At 43.2% G+C, this 16,482-nt stretch overlaps 1 protein-coding gene across 1 annotated transcript; it reads right to left on the bottom strand.

Moving 5' to 3' along the window:
- Positions 1–2,732: 2,732 nt before the first annotated feature.
- LOC311004660 (uncharacterized protein) lies at positions 2,733–12,987 on the bottom strand. Its single transcript, XM_083996830.1, has 7 exons — positions 11,386–12,987; positions 10,685–10,758; positions 10,245–10,473; positions 5,176–7,175; positions 4,820–5,041; positions 3,972–4,112; positions 2,733–3,687 (listed from the first exon to the last, which is right to left on the bottom strand). Exons 1-6 carry the CDS (start codon positions 11,750–11,752, stop codon positions 4,008–4,010), a joined length of 2,997 nt encoding a protein of 998 aa, XP_083852956.1. The 5' UTR covers positions 11,753–12,987; the 3' UTR covers positions 2,733–3,687; positions 3,972–4,007.
- Positions 12,988–16,482: the final 3,495 nt, after the last annotated feature.

Below are 16,482 nucleotides of genomic sequence, written 5' to 3'. Positions count from 1 at the left end.
TGGGGGCTCTACAGAGATCCTGAAATTGGATAAGCACCAGTTCACAACCTCCATTGGGTTGTTTATGGAGGTGAACAAAAGAAAAAGAAACAAAATAGAGTGATAATCAGGAAAAAGAAAAGTTTTTTTTTGTTTGGCTTTATTTTCAGGTAACAGTGTGCCTTATTTGTGGTTTAGTGCATATAAATACCTAAAAAACACAACATGCATTTGTAGATCTGAGGTTAAATAAGTCCCTAAACGTTATCCACTTTATACCGACCTGTGATGAACATGAAGATTTGATCATCTGTAAATAAACGCTTAAAAAATATATACATAACTGGAAGAAAAAGGAAACAAACATCCTTCAAGTACAAAGTCGACTTTGTGCTTATGTGCAGTGCAATATATGGATCTTGGATTTTAGCCATTCAAATGCACAAGAAGCTTAAAGGAAATGTTAGAATTATGCACATGACTATGAACATTTTCATCCATCTATTTATTTGCTCATCAATAACTTGAACCAAGGGAGGCTCATTACTCTCCACGAAGAAGCAGGTGAGATAAACTAACAGATAAGACAGCTCAGTGCAGACAGCGAGTCGCTGAGGGAAGATGAGATTTAACTTGAACTCCATCTGAGACACACAACACCCCCCTTCCCTCTATAATCAGGTATTACTCCACACAGCACCTTCAGCCTCCAGCTCACCCTTATGCTTTTATACTGACATCACATTGAACCCTCTGCAAACATCACGTGTACGTCAGCTCTGGCTGTCTGCATCGTCTATATCATCCATCCTGGATTGGTTTTCTCTTGTTCATGTTAAGCTTTATCTGAACTACTGTATATATATACTGTTCACTCCTAAGTGCCATCTGTCTACATATGCACCTCCCATCCTCACAGTTTTTTGCCATTATGCAGATTTTTAATGAGAACAGAAATGCAGCTGCACTTTGTGTAGTCTGAAATTTGAATATAATAAATGTACACTTTGACTTATGTTAAATATTAAATATTTATATAAAGATAAATATATTTTTGACATCTGGTCAGTCTCAGTCATTTCACTGAATCTATTACCTACATTTGCCACTATAGACAATCATCAATTCTCTTGTGTTTGTTAACTGTTTTATTTTCTTGTAATACACTATGTGTGTTCATTGTTTTATGGTTGCCATATAGCAATTGTATTTCTTACTCCAACCAGTCACTGTTGTACATTCACTCAACAAATGTCCAATTCAGCAAACTGATCATCACCGTAAAATGGCAGAAGTTAAGTTTATTATAATCATCTCATTCTGCTGCAGCATGTTCTAGTCATAATTTCCTCCCATTTCTGCTGCAGAGGAGCCTGTTCAGGAAGGGTGAAAATACGGGATTCATGAGTAAGGCTCTTCATTCCTCTCAGATGACGACATCCGCAGCAGAGCTCCTCATGGTCCTCGTGACTGGATAAATGCATTTCTGAGCAAACCTCAGATGCATCAACAGTCCAGTCCTCTCCCATCATCCCTCCTTCACTTTTGTCAGGGGATTGTGCATCGGAGAATCATCAGGTTCAAACACTGCAGGGGAAATTGTCTCACCAGATTAGAGCCCAAACCATTACTTAAAACGTAATTATTTTGATAATCAAATAATCACTTCATTTTCTTTAAAATATAGAAATATAAGATATGCTGGTTCTGAATTTCTCCAGGAATAACTGCTTTTCTAAGTTGAAAATCCTTTCAAGTTTTTGAACAGCTGATCAAATAAGGATTGAGGATGTCACCGTGAACTCTGGATGGCAATTAGATGATAATTATTAGTTGGAGACGACTGGTTCCTGTGTGGGTTGGATTTACATACGGCTCTGGAAAGAAATTATGAGACTACGTCAGAATGATCAGTTTCTCTGGTTTTACTATGTGTTTGAGTAAAATGAGTATTCTATTCAACTACTGACAACATTTCTCCCAAATTCGAAATAAATATATTGTCGTTTAGATGATTTATTTGCAGAAAATGACAATTAGTCAAAATAACAAAAAAGCTGCACCGTTTTCAGACCTAACCCTATAACGCAAAGAAAACAAGTTCATATTCATTCTTAAAACAACACAACATTTTTTAACTAAGAATGAGTTCAGGAATCAACATTGGTGGAATGACCCCAAATTTTAATCCCAGCTATGTTTTTTTAATACTCCTCCTCATTAAATATGATTTGGTTCAGGTGATCATCTAATCAGTGTCTCATTAAGTGGAATGATTTGTGCTTCTGCTGAAATTCATTAGACACCCGAATGAACGGCTGCCATACATGTAGAGATGCTGATTCAAGAAAAACTTTGAGGTGGTCTCTTAATTGTTTCCAGAGCTGTATTCTTTTCTCAATATTATATTATTTTCTTTTATCTACATATAATGATGAAAAACCTGATCAATACATATTCAGTTAATTAACTATCCTAGCTTTTCAAACACGAGACCTGTCACACAAACTGCTGCAAAATAATCACTAGTGTACATCTTCAAGGTTATGTATTATCAGCAATACAAATCCTTAACACAGACAGGATGCCATACTCTTTAGGTCCTTACTTTATATAAATTGTGTATAGATGTGTATCATGAAAATAAAGCTAGCAAGGCATTTGTCACAGGTAACACATGTGAATAAAAGAAAGAAAAACTGGATTTAAAAGGCAAAAATTTATTCAGTCTTTTAACAGACAGCGAGAGACAACTCAATTATTTCTAAAATCATTTGTGAAAGAAACACCTCTTTATGTGCACACATTGCATTTACTCAGTAGGAAGGGGGTGGGGGTTGAGTAGAACAAGAGCGTCATGGATTTAAGTGGAAGAAAGAATCAATAAAACATCATTAATGACGCAGTTGTGTTGTTTACTATTCAGAAATTCACATTAAAAACGAGACACGTTTCCCTTTTTAAAGTTGGCAGCCTTAGAAAAGACAGTGGACGACATATGGCCTGCGAATACACATGCAGTGACGTCACCAGACCAGCCCCCCGAGTCCAAAACCTCGACTCGTGGACTAAGTGAAACTAGCAGATTAATACGAAAGGAGGGAGAGACTAGTCAAATGGTTTAAAAGTTAGCACACCAAAGGACAAAAGACCCACTGGAAACAGCCCAAAAGACAGTCTCGCTCCTGTGATCGCCTCCAACTTCAAGTATTCCCTCCAACGTTTGCAACACTTCAAGTATTCCTGCCGAGGACTCCAAACCTTCAATTTTAATCACCACTTCTTAGGTTTACAACATAAGCTATAATATAAGTGCACTCGAAATTCGTCTATACATAGAAAAATAATGATAACAATAGGTAGCGGTAATAGTTATAACAATCACTTTACATTTTAATTTTATACACAACCGTGATGTTATATCACCTTATACCGTGGCATCACATTCCCCGACCCCCTGAGTGTAATGTTCAAGTTTAACCCTCTGTAGCTATGGAAACGCAAACAGGAACAGCAACCTTGGTTTGGTTATTTAAATAACATTAGCAAATCACTGACAACGGCAATGATTAGAATCAGAGTAATTATGCCTTTCCACAGACCGTTGTGCTTGTGTGTGACAGATGCATTATGTACAAGCTGCTGATCGATCATGTGCCTCTGGTTTCAGTTCTGTTCGCTGGTGTCAACGTGCTGACAGCCTTCATCCTGAAAAAGAAAAATATGTGTTTAGGAACAGACAGGGAGCCTGAAAGTAAAGAGAAAAAAAAATCAATGCTGTTATTGAACACATGTGATCACATTGCGCTCTAATGTATTGACAGTTCTTTCAGTGAGAGGCTTATGGAGTGAAAGATAAATGTGCTCATCTCCTCCTTTTACAACTTTAGACAACACCTCCAAGGATGAGATGTGCAGACTAAACACAAAACACATCAGCTATTCAGTGGAGTGTATCTAAGGCTTGTAAAAAAGGCGTCACCTTCACCTACCCCTGGTTTGCTGGCCGAGCGGACCCTCCAGACGCTTCAGGAACCAGCGATAATGCAGCTCCGGCATTTGTACAACTTGGGGTCGTGGGTGCGGATGTGGTTCCGTACATTCCTTAGTCGAAAGAACGTCTTACTGCAGAGCTGCAGAGAGCGGGGTGGGTGAGACGAAGGGTTAGCAGTGTGGTGATGATGAGGGACGGATGCTTTGATCTACACTGATGATACGTGGCGTTTGGATCACAAGTTTTAACCAGGAGTGTTAAGATTCTGCGATTTTGTGGATTTTAGCAGGTTTCCAATAAAAAAAATGACAGAAACACAGCAGCTACAGTCACTACGGTAACCATGTCCACCTCATATCAGAATTTATCTATGCTTATTTTGAGCAGTTTGCCTGTTGATCACTATTTATTTATGACGTATAAGGTCCAGTTAGAGTCTGCTATGTATAATCAGTGGTTTCTTTGTGAGCTTTTTGACACCAAGGAAGATAAATGAACTAATGACCTGTCAACAGTCACAGTAATATGATTTACTCAAATCGGTCGACGTGGCATTAATGAAGCCTAATGACAGCCACTAAAACTATCAACTACCAGTTAATCCATATAGGTTTGTCTATACAGCTTGTGATCTGTTTGTACAAACTCAGTGTGAACACAAACTGGACCAGAACCATGACAGGTCTTTCTTCTTGGTAAAAAAAACACTTTGATATTTCATTCAAACTGGTTGGAATAATGTTCAGTGGGATTAATACATTTTGGAGTTTCATGTCGTGGTTGTTAATCCACTGTTTCGACAAATTAGAGGGTTATTTCGGGTTATTTAGGGCGGTGGATGCTTACCGGACAGGGCCAGTGCTTTCCCTCGATGTGCCTGAGGCGATGCATGATTAAAGCATCACAGTCTTTGTAGGAGGCCTGGCACTGCAGACAGGCATGGGCCGACGCCTTTGGCGCTTTCGGGGCTTGACTACGAGGCCCTCTGAGCTGTTTTAGCCGCGCCCGTCGTACGGCGTCCAGCATGACACAGTTCCTGCCGCTCAGAGCCAGGAGTTTACCTTGTTGCTGGAGAGAAGACAGTGGGGAGAGAGAGAGAGAGAGGAAGATTATGGAAGAGTCGAGTCAAAAGTTTGTAGATACAAATAATGCTGCAACACAAAAGTCCTCATTCATACATCACAGCCCGGACCGTTATCTACCTTTGGCGTGGTCCGTTTATTCTTGGACCCAGCAGATTTGGCCAGATGATGAGTGTTGTTTCGGGAGGCTGCCCTGGGTCTCAGATCCCTGTTTTGGCTCACTCTCCTCTCCTCCCTCTCCCTCTTCACCACAGGCAGGGCGGGGGGCGCTCTGGCCCTCAGCGCCCTTTGGGGGGGCTCTTCGGCTCCGAATTTCTCCCTTATTTGTGACACGGAGCGCGTTAAGCAGATATCCACGCTCTCCTCCTCTTTCTTCAGGCCTGCTATGGGCCCCCCCGCCGGCCGGCAGAAGCTGAACAGAAAGCCTGAATCCAGTAGTTTGATGGGGGGCTTGCTCTGGCGTTTGCCCAGGTCTGGGGAGGGAGGATCGGGGAACTGTCCGACAGGCACTGGGTCCGCTGGCTCCTCTTTGATGACCTTGTACAGGGGGTGGTTGTAGATAGCGGGTGGGGGTCCGTGCTCTGATAACTGAAACCCGCTGGCTTCACTGTCCTTCACTCTCAGTCTGGTGTCCATGACTCCCCTCAGTCCCTGGCTCTTCCCGTCCTCCCTCGGCTTATATTTAGCCTTCTCCACCTCTGCCGCGGAGCCACGTTTAAGTTTGGCCTTTGCTGCTGGTCGGCTGCTGTTGTAACGCAGCGTTCTGACCGTCTCCAACGTGACCCGATTCCTGGCTTGCGTCTTCGGCGTGGGTGGGGATCTCTGAGACGGGCGGCCTCGGCAGCTGCTTGATGAAAAGGAGAGACCTGAGATGGAGCATTCAGTCGGTTCTGACTTGATCCTGACTGTGTTTCTAACGGGAGGTTTGTTGGCGCTCCGTCTGAGAGGCTGCTGGACAGGAAGGTGGACGCCGTCGCCGTTCCTCACCGACCGTCTGAGCTCTCTCCCCCCGTACGAGGGCCTGGACGCGGGCTGGAACATATCTGGTAGCACACCTTTACTCCGCATGCTCCTGTCGCTCGGGGGGATGTGTCTCAGGTGGGACTTTGGCTTCTTTGCGGCGATCTGCCCCGCGCTCACTGGGCCGACGGGCTTGGCTTTCACCGACTTGCTGAGGAGACGAGTGTTAACGGGGTTACAGAGGGGGAGCGACAGTGTCATGTCTCCGTACGGCAGAACCGGGGAGACGGAGCGGGGTTTCCGCCGCTTCGTCAGCGAGTAGTTGTTGGCCTTCAGCTTCCTCAGTCGTTTCTTCTGTCTCCAGCCGATCAGATCTTCTGGTCTGGGGAGGAGCGCCGTCCTCTGTAGCCCGAGAACGTTCATCAACTTGTACTTCTCCTGAGCTCTCGCGTAATCCTCTTCGTCTTCTCCGACTTCCTCTGCTTCCTGCTTCACCCTCACCGGGCTGCACTGGGCGCTGGGCCTCGACCTGGACGTGCGCGATAGCCGACTGATGGTGTGAGACTTCCTGCTTCTTCGCGGGGTCTCTGGTTTGGGTAGCAATCTCTGAACCTCCTTGGCAGCCCCGGGAGTGGAGCGGAGAAGACGGGTGTTCGGCGGCGGTATGGGTGTGTAATTCTGCGACTGAAGGGTGGCTATGGCATGTCGAGGTATAGCAGCTTTCTTGGAAGAGGGAGATTTGAAGTCCATGAGCTTCATCCTGTGCGAGGGACTCAGAGGGAGGCCGTTGTGGCCTTCAGATTTTGCCATTCTCCGCAAATTGCGCCTGGGACTCCTCTCGAAAGACTCATCTGAGGCATCCAGCGTCAGACTGAAGCTGTCGTTCATGTTGGCCTCTGCTCCCAGAGCTTTTTTCCTTTTGCCTTCCCTCTGCTGGTGATGACGTCCATGGCACGCACGAGCACAGGCTGAGGTGAAGCCTTTGCCGAGATGATGTTGCTGTTCCTGCTCCTTCATGAGGGTGGAGCAGGCTTCCACCGCGGGCCACATGCCCAGGTGACGGGCCATGGCACTGACCTCGGGCAGGTCCTCCTGGCGGACACACAGGGTGGAGGAGTAGGAGAAATCGAGCAGTGACAGAAGGCTGTCCTCACTGAAACCTGAGGGTAGGGGGGGAATGGAGGCTGAATTAGATATGCTGAACCCCCGGTCAATCAGTGAGTGAGATGAGAGAGATGAAAGCGACTTGGTGCAAAGAGGATCAGAGAGAAGCAGCAAGAGTGGCAGCAAAGTGTAAACATGACGGGGGAGACTAAGAGACAATATAACAACTGCTTTAATCAGGGACACTTCTGCTCCTACATCAAAGGCATAAGTAAATGAGCAAACAGACTAGGCCAGTGTCCCGATTCAGGATGACAAAACCTCCAACTACAGATTTCTCGACCAAATACGTAACGATTCGAACCCGTTCCTAAAGGTCTTGGCTATCAAACGCAGCCTCCTTTGCCCTAGACTGCCTGATATCATCAGTGTATCCTCAGAAGCCTTCAGTTTCCAACCAATCATTGTTTGAAGGATAACATATTGAACATGAACTCATTAAGTTAACGTCATGCGACTGTATTGACTGGATTTTTGCATTCAGGCCAGTTACTGTTTAATATATAAATGTGTAAACTTAGACCAAAGGAAAAGCCCCAGCAGAAGGAAAATAATGGAGGCCTTGTTTGTTTTAGTCTTAGGCTGTCTTTACACTGCAGGCCTTGATGCCCAATTCCGATTTGTTGCCTATATCCGTTTTATTTTTGACTGTCTATTTACATGTTCTATCAGAAGTGACCCATATCTGATCATCTGCATTTACACCTGCTGTGCTTGCATGAAACAACTCGCTGGAAATAAACCAGTGATTTTTTTTTTTTAATACAGGAGATTGTTTAACAAAGGTGAGTCTGGTGTTCAGAGTTTATATCCAACACGTCACTTACAAAGTGAACGTCTGTCCTTACAAAATAAAGTTAGTGAAGTGGCTGCGTGGAGCGGAGCTGCTGTGAGATGAGCAGCTGACAGTGACGGTGACAGTTGTGCCACCGTTCGATCCTCCGTCGCTCACGTAGTGAGGACGGGACAAAGCCTCTTGGACACATTTGTGTACATTGTTTGTTTTTCCTCTCTTGATTTCTTATCGGCTCGGTTCAGTTTTTGCCGGTAGGAAAACGTGAAATCGGGTGTTTATCTCGCGCGCTCTCTTTTTTCACACTCACTTGCCCTTGTATCGATCCACATAGAAATGAATGTTACTGTAGGCCTATATGAAAACAAGAACTAGTGAGGGGGGAAAAAACAGACGCACGGACACCACAAAAATGAAACATTGTAACTCTTGTGACAGTGACTACAGCTGGCCACGGTAGTCCTGGTCAGCCCCACGTGTCAATCATGGGCTACAGAGGTTCAGCGAGACGCGTGAGCACGTGAATTAATATTATCATTGATGACGTATGACACCCATTGCCAGGAAAGATCCGATCTGTCTGTTTAGACTGCAGATGCATTGGCAGATATCCGATTTGTATCTGATTTATTTCCACATATAACGGGGGCCTGAATCTGATCTGACAATATCCGATTCAATGCGCATTTGTCCCATTTACACATTCATGTTACAGATCCGATCTGAGCCACTTGAGAGGAAAAAATCGGAATTGGGCCACTTGAACCATGCAGTGTAAAGACAGCCTTAGTGTGTTATTCACAGAGCACTACTGAGACATTATTGACAATAACTCAATTTATCATTTGAGATGCTCCAATTAGTCAATTACTTGGTTAGGTGATTAACATAAAATATTATTCAAATTAATTGTTTCATTTTTTGAGCGACAACACCAGAGATCTGCAGGATTTATATAATCTGCATTTTCCACAACAGGTCAGATGAATACAAATGTGATGTTACCTGGGCTCTCTGAGAGGTTAAGATGGGCATTTTGCATTTTAATTGACATTTTACTGGGGAGAAAAATATTCTGCAGTTTGAATTGGGTTAATTTACTTCACAATATCAAAAATAAGGACCAGTTTACAATGTACTGTCCGAGGGCAAATGTGTTTCTAGCAGCTCTGAATGGCAACACTTGAAGGTGAAAGTCAGGGAGATATGCAACGTTCATATGTAGTGATAATGTGCAATGTGTATTAACTGATAGTCTCTGCAGTAAAGTGTTCATAGTGTTGCACTTGTCTGTAGACACAAAAATATAAGTTCCATCACTTTTTCCTGTAAATAATGTTGAGTCAATAACAGCTGAAACATACATACATGTGAAACTCTAACCCTAACCCGTTTCAATCGTCAATCCAAGTGGTTAATAACTGCGTTATAAAATATCACATTCCATGATAAAAGATAAAGACACCAGCTTCTGCACATAACATATTCAGCGGTGAAGTTAACTATCACTTCCAAAGTGTGTGAGAGACATCTCATTACTGAGCATAAAACTCTCACATAGTCTGACGCTGGTGGAGAGAACTGTAGTTTAGAAAATGAAGCTATCTACATCCTAAATTGAGTTCACTGTTAAATTGTCTCAGTTCTGATTAAATTGGATTCCTAACTGCTTGAATAAACATATCTGACTGGATTCCTTTCCACAGCAATAATGCCAGAGAATCATGGGCACTGATGTAGTATAGGGCGTCTACTACACCAAGTTGTCTGACAGAACATGATTCGTCATTATCAAAGCTAAAATAATTATAACTGGAGGTCAGAACATCAGTATATGAACAGTATATAATTTTCCTTATTTTACCTGAGGGACTCCTAATTTCTTTGTTCTCTGATTTATATTTAAGCATTTCATTTACAGAAGAAAAAAAAAAAATCTGATGAAATTTCAGAGTGACTGAGTGTAGGTATGAGGGAGGGAGCTTTAAAACTGTTCAACCATTCAACGAGGACTCATTAACCTTCTCTCAGTTTGGTATTGGGTGCAACTTTGAAAAAAGAAAAACATTTTCTGGAATTGACTTTGGAAATGTTGACTTAGAAATTGAACTGGAACATTTTAATGCCCAAAAGCATCATTTTGTTGACAGTGGCGCTGGACTGACTCATCTGGAGAGGGCACGGTGCTTACTAAGGCCTTGAGATCCAGGTTGAGCCCGCTAAATTGAGGACAACTAAGTGATGTTTTTAGCCTCCAGGTAACTGCTCTTACCGGTAAGATCTATGTCAGCTTTGGCGTTCAGGTCCATCTCTGTGAAAATTTCCTGGAAGTGATCGCTGACGGCCGCCAGAACCGCTCTGTGGGCCGAGTAGGATCGGCCATTTGTCCGCAGGGTGATGTCACAGAACAGGCCCGCCTCCCGCTGACTCCTGAGCTTGCCGAGTATGTCAGCGCTGTGTGATGCCATCGTCTTGGTGACACATCTCCTGCCGCACAGTTTCTGACAGAAGCAGACAGGAGTTCATCATTACTGGATGTGACAAAGCACTTGTAGAAGACAAGTGCGAGAGCAAGATTAAGTGAGACTGAGTCGGAGTAGGCGTGAATTTAAAATGTGTGGGATGCATAAAAAGGAGAGATGGAGTAAAAAAAATTAAAAATGTGCTGTTACTAGTCAAATCAGCATCTGTGATTTTTGTACCTACTCTTACCTCTGTTTTCTTGGCATGCTGACTCTGACACTCTGGACAGCCCAGGACAAAATCTCTGATCTGGAAGTACATCCCTGTGAAGACAACGGTTATGAATATGAGGCAAAAAGACAGGAGTATATGGTACAACTTCAAAGTACAATAATCTTATGGGATCAACACTTGTAGAACTGGCTTTTGATCCTGATGAAAGTCTTTGCATGAGATGTATTATCTCACAAACAACAAAAGCCCGGGCTATAATGAACAACCCTCATTCATGTCTTGTCTGAGTCAGGGCTCCAGAGTAACTTTTTTTAAGGTTAGGAGCACAGATGCCCCTAACTTAAAATTTTAGGAGCACAAGCAGAAAATGTAGGGGCGCACACCATAAATTGACTTGCAAAACAAATATGCACATTTCCTTTTCATTCATGATCCTCACACACATTGGCCTGCCACCTGTACAGAGTCTTTGAGTCGCCTCTTCCATGTTTCACCAATGTTAACAGCAAATTTACTGGTTGCACATGACTAAGTAGATGAAAAATTGACATGCACTGTGTCAAATGATACCCCATTTAGGTGCAGTCTGGAGCCCTGTGAGTGTGTGGCAGCTTCAAAATATGCATATGCTTCCTGACAACAAGAAATGAGTAAAACTCTGCTTAGATATGGAGAAGATAAACAGTAAAAGAAGAAGTCAGTGATGCTCATCATACCCTCCCACCAGTAGTTTTCAGCCACGCATTTGTAGGTCTCCTCCAGGGACAGGTGGCGCTGCCCGTGTCTCCGCAGGTGAAAGGTGGAGACGGCCTCATGTCTCCGGTCCTCGTCCAGAACCTCCCGGTAGTTGATGAAGCCTTTCTCCAGCTTCTTGCGGTACAGCAGCCCGTCTATCATCTCAAAGTTGGGCGACCAGCGCGCAGGCAGTGCACGTCGTCGCCCACGTTGTGAATCCCCGACTGACTCCTCCACGTCCCCTCGTCTGTCCCTGTCCCTGTCTCCATCCGACCGGGGTTTGGACGGACAAAACGCCGCGGAGGAGTTCGCGTAGGGGGCGTTGGTGTGGGTGCAATCGCCGGCCATTTTAACCGTTTTTTTTTTTTAAATATATATATCCTGATGTAAGATTTGCAACTTTATCCAGCCTCCTCTTCTCCTGTGGGGAGTTTAAAATACTCCCTCTGTCGCCTCGGCCGGGTCTCCCCACCTCCCCTGTGCGTCGCGTTGGGGAGCTACGGCCCAAACTTTACCCACAGTCCCGAGACAAAGTCCACGTGGATGCGGTGACAGCAAACAACAGACCCCCAGACCAAACAATGAGCCCCGACAAACAACCCCGCAGTCCCCCCCTCCCCTCCCCTCCCCTCTCCTCTCCTCTCCTGCTAATAGCCCCGGCTCTGTTAACTAGCCCTCCCCTCGTTTATGTCAGTTAGCTAAAAATCAACCGTAACGTCTCTCATTACGGCTTTATACGGAAGATTTCCCCCCTCAACTAAAGTCACTGTTATCAGACGAGGGTCAGCAGCTTTTCTCTGGGGAGGGGGAGTCCTGCTGCTTTGTACCCTAGCTGTCAATGCGGGCATCACTTCTCACTACCAAAACACAAGTGACTAACATCCGTAAGAAAGAAAAAGAAATTGTTGCCCACAGTTGCACTTTCGGCTCGGGATACGTTCGGTCATATTTCCGTACAAAAATAGTGGTTTCGAACGTTACGCAACGTCAACGTCAACGGAAATGTGTTCTAACTTAACTGTCCATCCAAGTGTAGTGGATAATAATAAAATTCAACCAGGAGAGTAAACGCGCCAACAACCGCCGAACCAAGTGATGTAAAGTCACCCGGCTTCGCGGCCACCACGCAAACACAAGGCTTCACCGCCGACCTCTCACCAGTAAGCCCGTCTTCCATCCACTTCAGAGGTCGGGAGTGGCCTCCGGGGCTGGATGACGGCGGGCAGCCTCACCTCCGGCGCTAACTTGAGATTTCTTTTCGCCAACTCGAGTCGGAAGCAACATGATGACGCAGCTATCAGCTCAGCATCGCCACTTCCAACGACCTAAAAAAGCGAGGTTGTCTCCGCGGTCTGTGCCCCCCCTTCTCTCTCTCTCTCGCTCCCTCCTCCTCCCGAAATGTTGTAAATCACCGCGGGGACCTCTCAAAAGCGAGCCAACAAGCTCCGGGCAGAAACCCGACACCGTTCATACCGCTCCCGTTACCGTAAAGCCGCTCTGGTGCTCAAACAATCCGATTTTTCAAACTCGTAACCTTCTGTTTGTTGCTAATCGGCAGCCTAACCGAGCCAGCTCCTCCCCGCCTTCACACAAAAGCCATTAGCAGAAGCTTTAAAGAGCTTTGGCAAAGCGAAACGTGATTGGCCGACGGAGCTGTCACTCATTTAGTTTTCGTTCCCCTCGTTGTCAAGGTAGGTTGCTCGCTCACGATGCCAGTGTACTAGTGTTTGCTTCACTTGCTCAGCTAAGTTAAACATGATACACCCAGTGGACTGTATATCCACATTTACATTGTGGACGCAGTGTGAGCAGAGATTGTCCCATTTTTTTTGTCCAGTCTTTAGGACATGAAATGATTATTTAGCCACATCAAATTAGAATCAAGTAATTTTAAATAATGTTGGTTGTGTCTGTTGTCTCAATGTCAACCACAGCTTTTCTGGCAGTGTTAATGGCTTTGTCTCAGTTTCTCACAAACTAGCCTACTGTAACAACTCTATTAAATTAATATATCACCCACCATCCAAAATTATTGCTGCATTTGAAATAAAATTATCATTATGAAATGTTGTTATCAAAGAGTAGCCTTGTTAATTCTCATCAAAATAAAGATGTAGCATTTTCCACAATATAGCCTATACAATGTGAGGAAAACAATAAGCAGAAATAACAATAAAGACATTTGAAAACTTCAGTTTTATTCAGAGAATCATTCTTTTTTTTTCTTCTTTTTTTTTTTTTTTTTTTTTTTTACAAATACAGGTGATAAGGAGGTGTACAGTCTGACTTTACATCACAGTAACCTAATATAGCTACAAAATGAAATGTTGACTGTGGTGTTACTTAACTACACCAATTCACTGTGTTTGTATCATATCATATGATATCATATATCACATAAACAATATCAAGTTTGCTAAGAAACCAACCTTTGTGCATTTCAGTCACCTGTAAGTATTACAGGTGACACACAGCAACCTACAGTAGATTATAATGATAGGGAGACTATATAGGCTACCCCTAACCCAAACAAAAGAAACACAGTATTTCAATTCTTTGCTTTTTCCATGCATTTGAGACTGGATATGACATTAGAAATCACAAGGTTTTAGTTAAAATAATTGTGTGGTGATCTGTGCATTTAGTAGGCTAAGAAGCCGATTTTGGGTTGATCTAATACAGGACCAGGATGTCTGTATTTTGCTCTTCATCATGTTCTTCCCTTAGATTTATCGGTCGATAAAACATTAGTGCTCCCAGTTCTGAATTAGCTTTTGTTGATGCCTTTTGGTGAACAGTTGTGGACAAGAAAAATACAACTACCATATTTAGATTTCAATTTCATTTTATTATCCTAAATGGGAAACCTAAAGTGGCAGTCAGACAAAACAAAACAAAACAAAACCCCCCAAACAGATAAGAAACAACACAAGTAGGCAACAACATAATAAAATCTCAAAACACTATAACAAAACAAAACACAATAACAACATCAGACACTAAAAATCCAACGCGATATAAAGTGATAATTAACTTGTGTAAAACTTAGCAGTGTTATTGCACATAGGATGAAGGAGTCATTTTGTTCTATTACTCCCAAACAGTAGAACTTTAAGGGAAAGGCTTCAAAATCAGAGTGAAGATGGTGTTAAAGGTGAAGGTGAAGATGAATTATTGCCTCGTGGAGAGGCTGTTGATTAAAGATGGCTGCAAGGGGAGGTCAGAGACACAGCCACCTTCACAATCTGGCATGTTCAGTTTACCATACCTGGCATCATAAAGAACATTATAGGACAGATTCAATAACAGACTTCCTAATTTTTTATGTCCACATTAGAAACATTTAAGTTCCTGAGGAAGTAGCTACATATGTCTGTCCTGTTTCACAGAACAACATAGAATTCACATGAAATTTCTGATCATTGTTGAAGACTGTAGCAATATATTTACACTGATCAACAAATTCAATTTGCAATTCTGTTTAGGACGGTCACTCTGGGAGTGTGGGTGTGATGCTTTCATCCTAAAGGCAACAACCACCATGCCCTTGGTATTCCAGGTATTCAGTTGGAGGACGGCCTCATCATACCATTCGACAAACTCAACCACATCTGGTCCATGCACATGATGGAGCAGGCTCACAGTAACTGTGTCATCAGCAAATTTCAGGATGTGCCCTCTATCTCCACGCCGGCTTCAACAGTCGTTTATGTAAAGAATGTAGAGCAAAGGGGACAGAAGACAGCCTTGAGGGGAGCCAGTGAAGGAGGAGGAGGAGGAGCATCGTCTAACAAACAACCGTTTACTCTCACCCTCTGAGATCTACAATCCAGTACACGAAATGTAGCCTACATGAAGATTAGATAAAAATGGATAAATATGTGGCTCTGTATGTAAGAATAAGAGCTAAGGATGTGTACCAGGCCCCTCTGAGTGTTTATACTCGTGTAACTGTGGTGTCTTTTACTCCCATCCCAGAGCATCCCTAACCTGCTCCAACAGTTCCCCCATCACCAGTCTTTCAAATGACCTCATGACCAGTGGTGTCGGAGCAACTGGTCTGAGCTAATTTAGATCCTTTGGGTAGTATCCTGCTCTGAGCCACAGGGACAACAATGGACTCCATCTATTCTAGTTTGGAAACCTTTACTGCCAGGACTTTCTTTCACAATACAAAACCTCACAGAGCTGTTCTGAACATTATACCCATAGGCTTCCAATGATTAAGTCTGTCCTTGTGCTTTTACTTATTTTTCTCAAACATTTCCATGGAATTGTTTTGTTTGGTCAATTAAAAGCAGATATCGATCATCGCATATGAAAGATGCACAAACATTAAGCTGACTATTTTCATATGAGAGATTTGGACTAAATCGTTGCCTGAAGTAAGCATGGAGATGAGAAGACAAGCTCATTATTGTAGGTATGTATTGTACAGTTAATAAAGTTTTTTCTTTTATTGTCTTCCTGTAAGAATATTAATCATACCGTAAATGTATCTTGTGTCTTATGTGTATATTTATGTTGACATCAGTGAAACTGGAAGATAACACATTCTATATTGTGATTATGTCTTGTAAACCCATGCGGTAGGGGTCAGACTGGCATGACACAGAAGTCAAAATGAACTTACATTACATTGTGCATCAAACATTTACATGAAATGTGTAACTTGGAGAACATTTACACTAGAACAAAAAGTTAGGGATATTAGACTTTGGGCTGAAATTTATGGAAAATGTAAAAAGTTCATGCTACAGTGAGATCATGGAAAATAGGACATTTACGTAGAAGTATGGAATGGTAACTTCTTCATCTCAAACAATAAATTGAAACAAAAGTTAACAACAGTGATGGGTACAAAACCTGTCAATGTCTCAATTAGTTGTCATGAGGCCAGAGGACGTCCACTGCTCTGTCTTTCGGTGATTCTTCCAGTCTCTGTGTCTCTGTTGCAACCTGCTGATGATGATGACACTCTGAGCTCAGCGGGAACTTCCCTGTGTGAACATCCTGTTTGAAGCCTCGACATGTCCAGGTACTGTTGATGGATTGTTATATAGGTGTCACCTTGGTCC

This window comes from Trachurus trachurus (assembly GCF_905171665.1).
Source record: "Trachurus trachurus genome assembly, chromosome: 21".
Classification (NCBI taxonomy): Eukaryota; Metazoa; Chordata; class Actinopteri; order Carangiformes; family Carangidae; genus Trachurus; species Trachurus trachurus.
Note: the sequence above shows the minus strand (reverse complement) of the source record. Positions and strands in the feature narration are given on the sequence as shown.

Bases quoted from the DNA above. Each gene is read 5' to 3' on its own strand.
- LOC311004660 (XM_083996830.1), bottom strand. From the start codon at position 11,752: ATGGCCGGCGATTGCACCCACACCAACGCCCCCTACGCGAACTCCTCC. The intron at 7,176-10,244 runs GTAAGAGCAGTT...CCCTACCCTCAG, and splicing joins AGCTGACATAGATCTTACCG to GTTTCAGTGAGGACAGCCTT. The intron at 4,113-4,819 runs GTAAGCATCCAC...CGCTCTCTGCAG, and splicing joins GAAAGCACTGGCCCTGTCCG to CTCTGCAGTAAGACGTTCTT.